The following is a 15,691-nucleotide window of genomic DNA, read 5'->3' on the forward strand; positions in this document are numbered from 1 at the left end:
AGAGTTTGGGTTTGGTTTAATAAGACAATAGATAAAAACTAGATAAAAACTGTTTTTTTTAATGGTTGTGTGAACCCCGTTCTGCTACATTTGTATCTTATCAGGCTTCTTCAGTTTTCTTATGCAGGCTTACAAGAAGGCTTACGTCAGCTTTAGGTCTTAGCTGTCTACTGTTTGAAAAGCTGTGCTCCTCAGAAACTAAATTGTTTTTAACTTGCAGTTTGAAGTACATCTTTCACAGACGTGCTTAATGTACCATATAATAAAAATGACAATTTTTGTATTATATGCACACTTTGCCATAACGAACTACAGTCACATTTTTAGACAAGTTATTGCCCCAGGCATTTTAAGTTCTCTCTTATGTTGAGTATTGAGATATCTTACCAGACTGAGGTAGTAAAGGATCAAGAGCATTTTGACTATTTCTATATGTGACGCTGGGCCTTTGAGGCCCATGAGGGATTTGAGGCATGGTTTTATCTCAGCATGTCACCATTAAATGGACAAGGAATCATAGCAATTCTCAACTGTAACAAGCAAAGTCAGTTTTTAATGAAGGCTGTCCATGCTTGGGAGTAGATGATTACTGTTTTTACAAGGTGATATGATTTGGTTTTGCTGACACAAGGAATTTTCTAAAGTACTAAGCTCACTCAGGAGGAACAGAAAATTGGAAATATATGTTGCTGATTTGCTTTCTTTTCAGCTGATACGTAACTTTTTAAATAGACTGTTATATATTTGTGTTGGGAAGGAGGAGAGATGAAATCCGGAAATATCTCTGATATATAGTGTCAGAAGCAAAAGTCAGACCTCTTCAGACATAATAGGTGGTGAAGTTATGAGTAGATGAGTAACTAAATGAAGAAGCACTACCTCAAGTGTTCACGTGGCTTTGTGCTCCAAGCAAATCAGGCTTTCTGCTTCTTTGTGCTCATAAAATATTTAGCAGTCTTTTGCTCACTATCTTAAATTAAATACATACCATGCTGTGCATGCAATTTGCAAAATAGGTTTCTAAATAAGAAAAGTGCAAGTAGCCACCTACTACATGTGTGCAGAGGCACATGCCATCTTGTTTGCTCAGTTTTGACTTTATGTATGGGCTTAATATTAAGGATTTCTTTCAAATGTCTAAATTAGCCTTTTTGGAATTACTTTAGGTAGGAGTTCATGGATTTTCAGTAATAAAACTGTTTCCTCTGTGAAGGATTTGGATAATATTTTGTGTGTGAAAGACAGGGATAAGGGAGAATGTTGTTTCAAATGGTTTGATTTTATGCTGTCTTTGGTTCCACAGTAAATTCAAGATCCTGGAGACCAAGATTGATTCAACGCTGAAGAAGACTTTGGAGATCCGAGAGGAGAAGATCCAAAGTTTGGAGTCCCGTTTGGAAGAGTCAAGCAGTCTGAACCAACAGCTCCGCATGGAGCTTGCAAGTGTAAGGAAACTGAAGAAAGCCCACTCCCAGCAGTGCTCTTGCATTACACAGCTCAGGGTTTTATATTGGATGAGTTGCGACTCAAGTAGAATGCCAGCACCCCACAACCTCACTTCAAAGATTTCACCATGTTCAGTATGTTTTCTGTGGGTTTTCTGCATGTTCAAACCTTGCTCTGTGGTCTGAATCCATTATACAGATGAGGAGAAGCCTAGAAGCCCTACGACAGAGGCAGGAGGAGGAAGCCCATGCTTCCTCTGGAGACCAGACACAGCTCTGCTCTGTGCAGGAGAAGTGGGAGACGGAGTGCAGGGAGGCCACAACAGAGCTCCTCAGACTGAAGGACAGGCTTATCGACATTGAGAAGAATGTAAGCAGAGGGAGGCAGGCACCAGGCTTGGTCGTTCAGGTGGAAGGTACACCTGGACTGTTTGTCCCCAAGAATTTCACGTGGCTGTAAGGTTCACTTTAATGCTGTGCCATTAACTTTTCAGATTTTGACCTTCCTGCAAATAATATACTTCACATCATATTGTTAAAAGAATTATCTTAATATCTTGAACACAATTTCCATCACATCTAACATCACATCACTGCTTCCTCCTGTGTTCCTCATGTATCTAGAATGCAGCTCTGCAAACAGAGAAACAGCTGCTGAAAGAGCAGCTCAGGCAGCTGGACTCACAGAATGGACAGCTCAATACGCAGCTTGTGGCTCTGCAGAGGCAGACTGCTGTCCTGCAGGAGCACAACACTGCTCTGCACACACAGACGGCTAGACTGCAGGTAAAGGCTTGGAAATCTTTTTCCACTGCTTCTCTGTTCCTCATTTCATCCGATTCTATTTATTATACTACCTGTCTACACTTGCCAGCTCTTCAGAATGTGTAGGCATAATTAGAAGTTGAAAAGAAAGGTGCACAAGAAGGTGGTACAACCTTGAGGTCCATTTTATTCCAGTCTCTTCCCACATTCTCTGTACATCGTACCTGCTATGAGATGAACACAAAATGAAACAATCTTGGGCTTCACACTCATCTTTACATAACATGATGGATTGAAGAGTAGTCACAGCACCTGGTATCACATGCATCCATCCCGAAAACACAAGAAGTGTTAATTTCTTTGTTCTACCTTCACGAAAAGCTTCTTATTTTCACTTCACATTTTCAGCATTACAGAAGCTCCTGGCAGTGACTTATATTTACATTTATTCATTTAGTAGATGCTTTTCTCCAAAACGACGTACATCTCATAGAAAATACAATTTGTGCATTACCTTAGGAGAAAGAGACATACTGTAGCTGTAGATTTGACTCTTAAGTACAGTTTGTTTCCTTCACCATATGCATCGACATTCATCACACGAGTAGCTGCATAAAATCAGAATATCGCTGATTCCTAATCACCTTCCTAGTAATTTTTTTTTTCAGATACATATTAACATTTACGTTACTTTGCAGGAGTTGCTCTGTAAAGGATTGATCCAAGCATGATCATGGACATTTATACCTTACATGAACTTAAGAGATCATGGGTAAAGTGAGTCTGGAAGAGATGAGTTTTAAGATCCAGACTTAGTTGTTTCCCGCTCTTGACCAGGTAGAGAATTCCACACTGGGCTCTCAGAGTGCTGCTCTGACAGCACAGAGTTCGGTGCTGCAGGACCAGCTGCGTGTTCTGGAAGGCGAAGCTGAGGCGCTACGTCGGCAGTGTGAGGAAACACGGGCAGAGCACGAGGGCGTTCTGCGGGATCACGAACGGCTGTTGGCTGTCCATGAGCGGCAGGCAGCTGAGTATGAGCTCCTTATCAGCCAGCACAGAGCTCTGAAGGGTGCCCAGCGTGCCTTGGAGCAGAATCACCGACACTTGGAGAACAAGTGAGTCACCTTCACCAGGACTGTGATGTTTACTCAACTACTGCAGTCACACTCCTGAATGTAGGCAAACGGAATAATGTAAATAATGGATGAAAGTGAAAGTAACAGGTAGGTAATTTCCTCATCTATTTTCTTCAATGATTCCATTGTTGAAGGTTGCAGACTGATGTCTTTCAATGATGGAAGGTTTCAGATGATGATTTGAATAGTTGCCATTTTGTGCAGGTTTAAGCTTGCGCAGACATAACAATATCACTTAAATCGAAAGAAGAGACAAACTGTTTTGTGTACTTCATTTTCCAAAATGTAGTACTGTAGCTTTATTGTGAGATGTCTCAGTCCTGAGAAAGTGAAGGTTGAATCTACTGTACAGTAAAAAGTTAAAAGTTGCCTGTTCAGTGTTTTCTTTTGTTAAATTTTTCAGTAGTTAATTTGGCATGAAATTACATATTTTAGGGGCAGGATTATTAACTAAATTCTTAGCATTTAGGTGGTGTGAACAGATGATGATAAGGATGAAAAAGGTATGCAGAGGAACTACTGGAAGTAGGAGTGCAGGTGGTGGCAGAATTGAAGTGGACATGAGACCACTGGGATCCCTTTCAGGATTTTCTCGGATTTACTCAGATTTGCATGACAGTTATTACATAATAAGTACGGAGAGTATGAGTTGAGAAGGCTGAGTGCTCCTCAACTCTCACCCTCCTTACAGCACGGCCGTGTCCAGAATCCGGCAACTGATGTGAAGTTTAGAGCAGGACTAAGAACAGTGGGGAGCAGGATGCAGGTCAACAAGGGCTCATTTAGAGAAGAGGATGGCTGAACAGTGGAATCAAGCCTCTGCTTCATGACATTTTCTATAATGCTTTCATTTGACAACATATAAACCATACCCTGGTCTTCCTACTATCATGGAAAGTTGGCTTTGTTCCGTGCATATTATAACCTTTCCATTAATAATGGAAGAGGGCTGAGCCGTGAGCCAGTTGTAATATCAGCTGCCTCTGCTTACAAGGTGTTCCATGCAGAAGCATCTATTTGTATGTGCGTAGATCTTCACTGGTATACTGTTTTCTTGCCTGGAGCATACTTGCCATTCTCTCATGAATTTGCCCATTACTTGTAGCCTTCAGCCTTTGAAGCTAATGAGTTGAGGGAATGCACTGTTGCCAGTAGGGTTGTGGGTCACCAGTCTCAGAGCTGAGACCTCAGTGACATGATTTTTCATGACCTTTCATGGGGAAAGTGATCACACACCTGATCTTCTGTGACTCGCTGTTGCCATCTCTTCATAATACCCGTTACCCACTCTACCTTGGTAGATATGCTGTGCTGCTGTCACAGAAGTCTGCTATGGAGGAGCTTGAAGCCACTCTTCACAAGGAGAGGGAGAGTTTGGGGGCTGAGATCCAGAAAAACACCCTCATCCTTGGGGAGAACCAGAGTCTTAGGGGAGAGATAGACAGGTAAGCATTCCCAACGTGTGATTTTGCTCTCCATTCTGGACAAATCAATGTGTTTGACTATGTCCCAATTGTTGGCAAAGTGGTTAAAGTACCCAAGTTGTCAGTTCAAATTTCAGAAGAGGACCTGCTTTTGACTCTCCGAAAAAGATACTTGCCTCAAGTAGTTTCAAATTTTTTTGTATGTTAGTGTAATAAATAGGTGAAACGTAAGAACTAAGTTACTTTGAATAAAAGCAAAAAGGTCTGCTAAACGGCTATATACTAACACCACTGGTAATGATTAGTAACTAGAAGAAAGACACTTTTGAAGCATTGTCTCCTCCTGGTGGTAGACTTGCTTGGTGTTAATTCTCTCACCTCGCTGTGCCTCCCCTTCTCCTGTCTGTCTTTAACTTCCCCTGTAGACTGAAGCAGGCCCATGAGCAGCTAAGGAAGGAATATGATGGTGTCCAGCTGCAGTCTAAGGAGCTGAAAACATCACTGAATAGTGCACAGCTGGAGCTCAGCCGCTGGCAGGCCAGATATGACCAGCTGAAGGAGCAGCACCAAGGCCTGGACATCTCCCTCACAAAGATGGACAACCACTGTGAGGTAGGCTAAACACTTTGAAGCAAACACAAAGAAGTCCCTGCAATAAATGGACATAAAAAAGGATTTCCTTTCAAAACAAGCCAAGCTTGTTAGTTTTGTAGTCCTACTTAATGCAGAATATATCAGTGATAGGGCTGTAATGCCATTGGATTACTGAGACAGTGGAACAGAAATCTTTTCCTGTTACTTCTACTATGAGGCATTATACTTTTAATAATATATAATTAAATATTTTCATTGTTACCTGTGTACTACAGGTTTCAGTGTTATCTGTAGTAGTTGTTTACATGACCCATAAGACTTGAGAAGGTGGCACTTGACCTTATTCAAGGCATTATCAATACTGGTAATCAGAAGGTTGAGTTTTATATAATTTTTTTATGCAGTACATATTAATCGGCACCCAACTAACATCTGAAATGCAAGATCAGCAACTTTCAAAATAGCTGAACAAACACGAACTCGGCCTACTGTACATGGTGAAAAAGTTTCTGGCACCTTCCACATATGCTGAAAAAGGTGAGCTCTGGACTGCAGCCCATTCCCCTTCTTGACCTTTGCTGCTAGCTGCTGACCCGTCTGAAGGGCAATCTTGAGGAGGAGAACCACCACTTGCTGAGTCAGATCCAAATGCTGAGTCAACAGAACCAGACTCTACTTGACCGAACCATGGAGAGCAAGGAGCTGTATCATGAGGAACAGAAGCAGTACATGTGAGAGTGTGTGTTTTTGTATATGGGTGGGTTTGTTTATTTAACGGTGAAGTTCAGCTTTCATCACATCAGCCCTCTTAACACTGACCTGTGTGTTCTGACACTTAAGACCATTTTCATTTCTGTTGTTTGTACAAAAAGATATTCTATATAGAATTTTTCTACTGTAAATAGAAGCGTTAGTCTTTCTTCAACTTGTATATCTCATAAATATATGGCCCACTACTTTTTATGGCCAAACTGGTCTAAAATCTCTGCAGAGGATAGGCTGTTTAGAAAATTGTCTTTTGGTTCCGTTTCCACGCAACTGTCATTTTTGTGAAACTTGTGCCGTACTAGTGGAACAATCCACAAGTCTGTCGGTGACATGTTACACTGATAGAACCTTATGAACCTTGATGATTAGCCAATTAGTTTCTTAAGGAGGGTTTTCTTGAAGTTTAGTGTTACTACTGGTTGAGTGTGTTTTTGTATATGTTTAGTTTAATCTAAACTTCAATTTTTGATTCAAATTTTTCCCATAAGAAATAAAAGAAATATTCTTTGAGTACCTGTATGTTTACCTTACAAAAGGATTTTCAAGGGCAAACTAGGTTTGGATAAAAGTGTGTGTGTCTATATATCTATATGTAATTTTTTCCCCTCTTGTCAGTAATGTAAATTAAATGGCAATTTTGTGTAGTTAATAGTGTGTTTAAGTTCATTTTGGAAATTTTGGACACATTCTCGCGTAGATGTTACAAAGAGCACAGACGTAGGGGGGAAATCATAAACTACTCCTTTAGCTCCTAGGTACTCGGTTATGGCAGAAAATGTAGAATCTTTCTTCTTGTGTTTCAGTGACAAGCTGAACACACTGAGGCGCCAGAAGGAGAAACTGGAGGAGAAGATTATGAATCAGTACAAGTTCTATGACCCAACTCCGAAAAAGTGAGTGAAGCCCTGGAAACCTCTCTTTGTGCTCTGTAGTGCTGAAAGAAAATGTACGTGGTCATCTTTTCTGTGCTCAAAGGCGGAGCCAGTGGGCTGGTGCAAAAGCCTTGGCCAGACTGATCAAACCAAAGAAGGACAGCTCCCGTGAGCGAACGCACAGCGCCTCAGATGTGCCCCTCCCGGCCACACCAGCCCCTGACTACCCTGATGTGCCGTCGGCCCTCCTGCCACCCCCGCTGCCTCCCCGGCAGCCACAGCGCAGTCTAGATGCCACAAGTGCTCACAAGTCTGAGGAGAGATGCAGCCGCTCTCCTGTCCTTACCCCAACGCACACCAGCAAAGGTATGTGGGGGCTTGTCGTGGCGGACCCCATCTTGTTCCTTCTGGAATGGGTCAGATGCCATTAAAGGTTTCTCGAAACTTGGATTCTCCATTTACAGTTCAGTGTGCTTGAATTTACTGAATGAACTTGCACATTTTTCATAGGCTAAATCTCAGTTCTTCTACATGTCCTGCCAAAACTATTCTAAAATCAAATTGGCATGTATTTTTAGTAGTTTTCAATGGAATATAAAATAGCAAAAAACAGTGTGGGTTGCAACAACATTGTGTATGTATAATTGTAGAATTGTGATGCAGGCAGAACAATGGAACTGAGTTTCTTCAGTAAGTTCTAATAGTTGTGATGGAAAAAGGCAACTGGTGTGTTCAGGTCAGTTCCATCTATTGTGTATACGGGTACACGAGTAACACTGTCCAGTGCGTGAGTTTCTTTGAAGACAACTGTGCTGTTTACAAGCCAAAAGGCATACAAATGATTTTTAATATTTGAGTGCATTGTATAAATATTTTTCTACAACGAAACACCAAAACAAAGGTGACAGTGTATGCTTTGCAACTGGCACGGGTGAAATTTGACGTCCATTGTAGTCTTAGGTACCGAAGTCGTCCAGCATGGTCGTATCTCTGGCTGTTGGAGATGGTACAGGATAAGGCTTAATTGACTGTTAATGTACAGACATAATTTTCACTGTGATAGTAAACGAAAGGTAGTGGTTATCATAAATGTTTTGTAATTTACTTTTATTGTGGCTTTTTTGATGTGTGCATGTTTTTTTTTAAGCAATTACTTATTCTGCTTCAGATGCATGGTATTAAATGAGCTGTTAAATGTCACATTCCTGTTAAATGGAGTGTACCTGTAATTAGATTCTATTGGAAACCATGCAAATTACACCTTTATACAGTCAGTGCAGGTAAACAGGCTGTTTACTTGCCCAGATTTACTCTAATCTACTCTTGAGAGCTGGTGAGCCTGAAATTGAAAATGTGGTGTGATCTTTTAGTTAATAATGCTTGGCTTTCAGAGGTTTTAAAAAAAGCAACCTCACAGTGTGATTTTTAGAAGATGTTACTGTAACTGAAATTGTCATTACATTTGTAGCTTCATTGTCATTACACTTTTAGCTTCTGTTACGAACATCCGAGTTACAGATTTTCAAAAAACATGAAGATTTCCAAATACATTGATAATTAATTGCATGTTTTTCACCATTCTGTTTTCTTGAAGTAGTTTCTTGCTTACATTTCCAGTTTCTACCATTAGTCGGCACCCAAAACACACTTGGAAAGGGGAGAGGAGGAGGAGAAGAAATTGGGCGGGTGGCTGAAGGTAGAGGGTGGTTCACAGCGTTACCTTTTCCCTTTCATTAGCATATTTTTTTTATATATGTATTTGCTCATTTAGCTGACACTTTTCTCCTAAGTGGCTTAACAATTTTACCCATTTATAGAGCTGAGTAATTTTACTGGAACAAGTCCAAAGGTGAGTCCAAAGGCAGCAGCTACCTATTTATTATATTATCCATCCATCCATCCATCCATCTTCCTCCGCTTTTATCCGGGGCCGGGTCGCGGGGGCAGCAGTCCGAGCAGAGTACTCCAGACCTCCCTCTCCCCGCACACCTCCTCCAGTTCCTCTGGGGGAACCCCAAGGCGTTCCCAGGCCAGCCGGGAGACATAGTCTCTCCAACGTGTCCTGGGTCTGCCCCGAGGCCTCCTCCCAGTGGGACAAGCCCGGAGCACCTCCCCAGGGAGGCGTCCAGGAGGCATCCGGAACAGATGCCCGAGCCACCTCAACTGGCTCCTCTCGATGCGGAGGAGCAGCGGCTCTACTCCGAGCTCCTCCCGGGTGACTGAGCTCCTCACCCTATCCCTAAGGGTGCGCCCAGCCACTCTGCGGAGGAAACTCATTTCTGCCGCTTGTATCCGCGATCTCATTCTTTCGGTCATGATCCAGAGTTCATGACCATAGGTGAGGGTAGGAACGTAGATCGACCGGTAAATTGAGAGCTTCGCCTTACGACTCAGCTCCCTCTTCACCACAACAGACCGGTACAATGACCGCATTACTGCAGACGCCGCACCGATCCGTCTGTCGACCTGCCGCTCCATTTTTCCCTCACTCGTGAACAAGACCCCAAGATACTTAAACTCCTCCACTTGAGGGAGCAACTCCCCCCTAACCCGGAGGGAGCAATCCACCTTTTTCCGACTGAGAACCATGGCCTCGGATTTGGAGGTGCTGATTCTCATCCCCGCCGCTTCGCACTCGGCTGCAAACCTCCCCAGTGCACGCTGCAAGTCTTGACCTGATGAAGCCAACAGGACCACATCGTCCGCAAAAAGCAGAGACGAGATCTCGCGGCCACCAAAACAGACACCCTCCGTTCCCTGACTGCGCCTAGAAATTCTGTCCATAAAAATAATGAACAGAATCGGTGACAAAGGGCAGCCCTGGCGGAGTCCAACATGCACCGGGAACAGGTCTGACTTACTGCCGGCAATGCGAACCAAGCTCCTGCTCCGGTCATACAGGGAACGAACAGCCCGTAGCAACGAGCCCCGAACCCCATAATCCCGAAGCACCCCCCACAGGATGCCACGAGGGACACGGTCGAATGCCTTCTCCAGGTCCACAAAACACATATGGACTGGTTGGGCAAACTCCCACGAACCCTCCAACACCCTAGTGAGGGTATAGAGCTGGTCCAGTGTTCCACGGCCAGGGCGAAAACCGCATTGCTCCTCCTGAATCCGAGGTTCGACTATCGGTCGGATTCTCCTTTCCAGTACCCTGGCATAGACTTTCCCAGGGAGGCTAAGGAGTGTGATCCCCCTGTAGTTGGAACACAATCTCCGGTCCCCCTTCTTAAAAAGAGGGACCACCACCCCGGTCTGCCAGTCCAGAGGCACCGTTCCCGAACTCCACGCGATGCTGCAGAGGCGTGTCAGCCAAGACAGCCCCACAACATCCAGAGACTTGAGAAACTCGGGGCGGATCTCATCCACCCCCGGAGCCTTGCCACCGAGGAGTTTTTTGACTACCTCAGCAACTTCAGCCAGGGTAATGGACGAGTCCCCCTCCGAGTCCCCAGCCTCAGCTTCCTCTACGGAAGGCGTGTCGGAGGGATTGAGGAGATCCTCAAAGTACTCCTTCCACCGCCCGAGAACATCCTCAGCTGAGGTCAGCAGCGCACCACTTCCACTGTAAACAGTGTTCGTGGAACACCGCTTCCCCCCTCTGAGTCGCCGGACGGTTTGCCAGAATCTCTTTGAGGCCGACCGAAAGTCTTCCTCCATGGCCTCACCGAACTCCTCCCAAGCCCGAGTTTTTGCCGCGGCGACTGCCAGAGCCGCGCTCCGTTTGGCCCGTCGGTACCCGTCAGCTGCTTCAGGAGTCCCATGAGCCAGCCAGGCCCGATAGAACTCCTTCTTCAGCTTGACGGCATCCCTTACTTCCGGTGTCCACCACCGTGTTCGGGGATTGCCGCCGCGACAGGCACCGGAGACCTTATGGCCGCAGCTCCGAACAGCCGCACCGACAATGGAGGAGCGGAACATAGTCCATTCAGACTCAATGTCCCCCACCTCCCTCGGGACCTGGTTGAAGCTCTGTCGGAGGTGGGAGTTGAAGACCTCTCTGACAGGGGCCTCCGCCAAACGTTCCCAACAGACCCTCACTATGCGTTTGGGCCTGCCAGGTCTGTCCAGCTTTTTCCCCCGCCATCGAATCCAACTCACCACCAGGTGGTGATCAGTTGACAGCTCAGCCCCTCTCTTCACCCGAGTGTCCAAGACATATGGCCGAAGGTCAGAAGAAACGACTACAAAGTCGATCATCGACCTCCGACCTAGGGTGTCCTGGTGCCAAGTGCACTGGTGGACACCCTTATGCATGAACATGGTGTTCGTTATGGATAAACCGCGACTAGCACAGAAATCCAATAACAACTCACCGCTCGGGTTCAGATCAGGGAGGCCGTTCCTCCCAATCACGCCCCTCCAGGTATCACTGTCGCTGCCCACGTGGGCGTTAAAGTCCCCCAGTAGAACGACAGAGTCCCCAGTGGGAGCGCTTTCCAGCACGCCCCCCAGGGACTCTAAAAAGGCCGGGTACTCTACACTGCCGCTAGGCGCATAAGCACAAACGACAGTGAGAGACCGTTCCCTGACCCGAAGGCGTAGGGAGATGACCCTCTCATTCACCGGGGTAGACTCCAACACATGGCGGCTGAACTGGGGGGCTATTAATAAGCCCACACCAGCCCGCCGCCTCTCACCTTGGGCAACGCCAGAATAGTGGAGAGTCCACCCTCGATCGAGTAGAGTGGTTCCAGAACCCAAGCTGTGAGTGGAAGTGAGCCCGACTATATCTAGACGGTATCTCTCAACTTCCCGCACCAGCTCAGGCTCCTTCCCCGCCAGTGAGGTGACATTCCAAGTCCCAAAAACCAGAGTTGGCGCCCGAGGTTTGGGTCGGCCGGGCACTCGGCCCCGACCACCGCCCAAATCACAACGCACCGGCCCCTTATGGTTTCTCCGGCAGGTGGTGAGCCCACCGAAGAGCGGCTCCACGTTGTGGCTTCGGGCTGAGCCCGGCCAGGCCCCGTGGGCATAGACCTGGCCACCAGGCGCTCGCATGCGAGCCCCCCCCCCAGGCCTGGCTCCAGGGTGGGGCCCCGGTGACCCCATACCGGGCGGGGTAAACGGACGCCTTGATTTTTTTGTCATAAGGGGTTTTTGAACCGCGCTTTGTCTCGTCTGTCATCCAGGACCTGTCTGCCATGGGAGACCCTACCAGGGGCATGTAGCCCCAGACAACATAGCTCCTGGACTCATTCAGGCACTCAAACCCCTCCACCACGATAAGGTGGCGGTTCACGGAGGAGTATTATATTATCTATTTATATTGAAAACTTTTACAGAAGCTACAAATTGAGTTACAAAGCAGACTTCCAGTCTCAATTGTGTTTGTAAGGTGAGTAGCCTGTGTATGTTCAGCATGCAGAACTAGCAAATGCTGTGAGTTTTGGGCTGATCTGTACAGTATGTGTCTTCCTATTTAGCCCCTGGCTTGTGGCATCACACAGTTCTCCTAACAGATCTGATTCACACACTGATCGTCCTTCACAGATATGACTTTGTCAGACAGATTCTTCATTTACATAGTGTTCATGTTTCACATAGGCTATACATTATCAGTCATTTTCACAAACGCGCAGGCTGTTTGATCCCTAACTCTTACCTGTGGTATGAACTTTACTACAGTTTTTGCCTGCTACCTTATTAAACCTTGCTTAACTATTTATAATATTAACATTTTCTAAAATTCCTTCGTGCATTTCATTTGGGACACTAAAAATGAACTCCTTCCATAATGTTTCCCGTATTTGTAAATACTATCTTCTCTATTTTCCTGCAGTGTTTCTTGCTAAAATATACTTTGTTGAATTTATTTCCTTTAAAATATAGTTTGTTTTTTGCAAGTACAAAAATGCTCCTTACTAAGTGTCTCTCCACTCCCCCTTTAAATCCATCCATTCTATCATTCGCTGGAGTATTTAGGAGCAAAAAAAAACACAATTTGCTTCTCCCTCAGAGATGTGTGCAATGTGGTTCTTTCTTATGTGCAGTTATTTTAAATATGTATAACTCAAATATTGTTCTCTTTGGCTAACTGCAGTGGCTCTTTAAGACCACAGTTATCCAGGTGAGGTAGTTAGTCCCTTTCAGTAGGCTGCCCTTTTCACCTTAACTGTTAAAATATTATATATTGTGCTTATTTATAGATTGTAAGTACATTGTGGCCGGCATAACTACATCTGAATTAAACCATCTCTGTGTTACTGTATAATGGATCACCTATCTGTTTTTGTTCACCTGAAGAGATGTAGTGAGTTGTGGGATTATGTGGTTATGTGAAGTTTTTTTAGAACTTAAGGTTAAGAGCCACTGACATATACAGTGTGTCTGTTAATGATGTAGCAGAGCTACAGTTGTGTGGCGTAATCCTAACTATTTTGTAATATATCTAATCAGGTGGTGTTTTTATTTCCCTCCATAAACATAATGTTATCATCCAACATCCCTAACATGTCTTGCTTTCACTGCTCCTCCTTGTGCTTTCTGTTTTCTGTACAATAACCGACATTTCCCCTACCCTCTTCGGCGCCCGCAGCAGCCAAACGATTCTGCTTTCTGAGGAGCAGGAGCCGGGAGAAACTGAAGCTGCCATCGGCATCCTCCTCACAGCACTCTCTCTGTCAACGCCTCTGATTGTGGTCATCCTCTGACATTCCCCCCTCCTCCCAGTGCGAGATGACCTCAAGTGCCGCCCAGTCATGACATCCTCCTCATGCTTGCTCTTATTTCTTTGCCTCTCTATCTCCATCACAGCTTTCAGCCTCCTGCTTAAATTCACATGGTGCAAGATGTCCTCTTCCTTTCTCTGTCAGACAAATTAATTGTGAATTGAGTAATGTACAAAGACACATACTTAGGGCTGAGCTGATATACCTCTTTCCGTTCCATAGACACACACACACATTGTCTGCACTTTACAAAAAAAAAAAAAAAAAAAACACACACACCACTCCATGGTAGCCCTTACACCTCCAAAACGCAGTCTGGTCCCCATCTGCAATTTCACACACTGGAGTGCCTAAATTAATTACTACCCTGAACTAATTATTTGCAGCAAAGCTTTTAAACTCTAATTCTGCATTGCATACAGATTGGACTCTACTGAAGTAACTCTGCAGTAAGTAGCACCATTTTGAAATATGTGGTTTGAAATACTTGGATGGTTCTTGTTTTGCAGTTATGAGATGAGTAATCCACTCGCCAGCCTTTGGAAATTATGGAAATTGAAGTCCTGCAGAGTGATGACACATCAGTTGCTTTACAGTTTAGAGCTACAAATCAGGGTGTAGATCAATATAAATCTTGGTTCATGCCCACTCAGACTAATTGCTCAACAAAATGCAGCTGAATTGAAATACCACTTAGCTGTAATTGAGTGTTTCAGTACATCTGTGCTTAGCAACTGTACATCCAGGCTATAATATTAATGCACCCTATAGAAACTAACATGCTCCTAATGAATACTGAACCACACTCACAATCACCTTGTGCTTACAGGTGTTTGCACCTCCCCTTTACTTTATTTTATTCACCTTATGCACATGCACATAGATGCACAATCCTTCACCCCCTAAAGTCTTTCCTCTTGTACTGCTGATTGTTCATCCTATTGCTCACTTCATGACTTCACTACTGTCTGCTTTTTGTCTGACACTTGGTGCCTCCTGAACCTGTACCATGAGCATGTTGGATTGAAACAGCGTGGAATCCCTCATTTATCAGTTTTTTTTTTTTGTCAAAACGAAGCTTCAAGTGTTGATAGCTCTCTCTATTATTATTTTTTTCCTTGCCTTGTGGGTTTCGGCATGTAACCACCAAGTCTACCACAGCTTGGTTCTGATTCAGCAGGCAGTGTAGAGCAGCAGGCCAGAAGGTGGTTTTTCAGGAGTGGCACCAATCATAAGTCTATGCAAAAAGAGGATTTGCGGCATTTACAGTTTTCCCCAACCGTGGCACTGTAGTGCGTACACGTGCTTGTGGCATCCGTCTGTGTTCCCAGTCGCCACTGCTCTATAATGGTTGCATTGTATGGTCACTTGTGCAGGTACCTTGACTCATTTTGCCTTTAACAGTGAACAACAGCGGGAACTCTAAGGGGAGGAGCCTGTACCGAATGACAAGTAGCACCGGGGATGGTGTGAACGGCTCTGAAGAACAGCCAGTGAGGTTTGGCGCTCACTCTCCCATCAGTCCAGTGCATGCTTCTGGATCCAAATCCAGGCCAGATCACAGGTTCAGAGGTACAGTCTTTTCTGTCACTGGTGATCCAGAAAATGCCCATAATGTTGCGCGGAGGAGCAATAAACACATTTAATAACTCTGATCTCAAATTATTACAAGGATGTACATTTGCATGGACATTGTCATTCTGTAATTCTTAGTGTTGGTTGTTTGTAATTTTAAAAAATGGCTTACTTATTTATAATTGGACAGGAACCACTAATTATGTAAAATCACACACACACTCATGGCAGTAAACTACAGATTTCACTGGTGTCAGTGACTCACACACATTAGGAAAATACACACATCCGGTGGTTCAGAAAGGTGTTCAGCCATATGTCTCACTGTTGCACAACCCTCTGCTGTTCTCCCTGGCAGACGACAGCGATGCACACCCGCAGTCCCCCGACACGGTGTTTGTGAGCAGTGTCCATGGCAATGCAGGTATGGATTGG

At 44.8% G+C, this 15,691-nt stretch overlaps 1 protein-coding gene across 2 annotated transcripts in view; it reads left to right on the forward strand.

The window, feature by feature from the left end:
• The window catches only part of ccdc88c (coiled-coil domain containing 88C), a 53,393-nt gene that overhangs the window by 31,110 nt on the left and 6,592 nt on the right, over positions 1 to 15,691 (forward strand). For both annotated transcript variants that reach the window (XM_018732694.2, XM_018732702.2), the window contains 11 exons: positions 1,304 to 1,445; positions 1,645 to 1,815; positions 2,070 to 2,231; positions 3,048 to 3,325; positions 4,648 to 4,791; positions 5,196 to 5,382; positions 5,950 to 6,095; positions 6,936 to 7,025; positions 7,108 to 7,370; positions 15,086 to 15,253; positions 15,615 to 15,680. In XM_018732694.2, coding sequence (XP_018588210.2) covers positions 1,304 to 1,445; positions 1,645 to 1,815; positions 2,070 to 2,231; positions 3,048 to 3,325; positions 4,648 to 4,791; positions 5,196 to 5,382; positions 5,950 to 6,095; positions 6,936 to 7,025; positions 7,108 to 7,370; positions 15,086 to 15,253; positions 15,615 to 15,680 — 1,817 coding nt within the window. The remainder of the gene's footprint in view (positions 1 to 1,303; positions 1,446 to 1,644; positions 1,816 to 2,069; positions 2,232 to 3,047; positions 3,326 to 4,647; positions 4,792 to 5,195; positions 5,383 to 5,949; positions 6,096 to 6,935; positions 7,026 to 7,107; positions 7,371 to 15,085; positions 15,254 to 15,614; positions 15,681 to 15,691) is intronic.

Source organism: Scleropages formosus, chromosome 15 (assembly GCF_900964775.1).
Source record: "Scleropages formosus chromosome 15, fSclFor1.1, whole genome shotgun sequence".
Lineage (NCBI taxonomy): Eukaryota > Metazoa > Chordata > Actinopteri > Osteoglossiformes > Osteoglossidae > Scleropages > Scleropages formosus.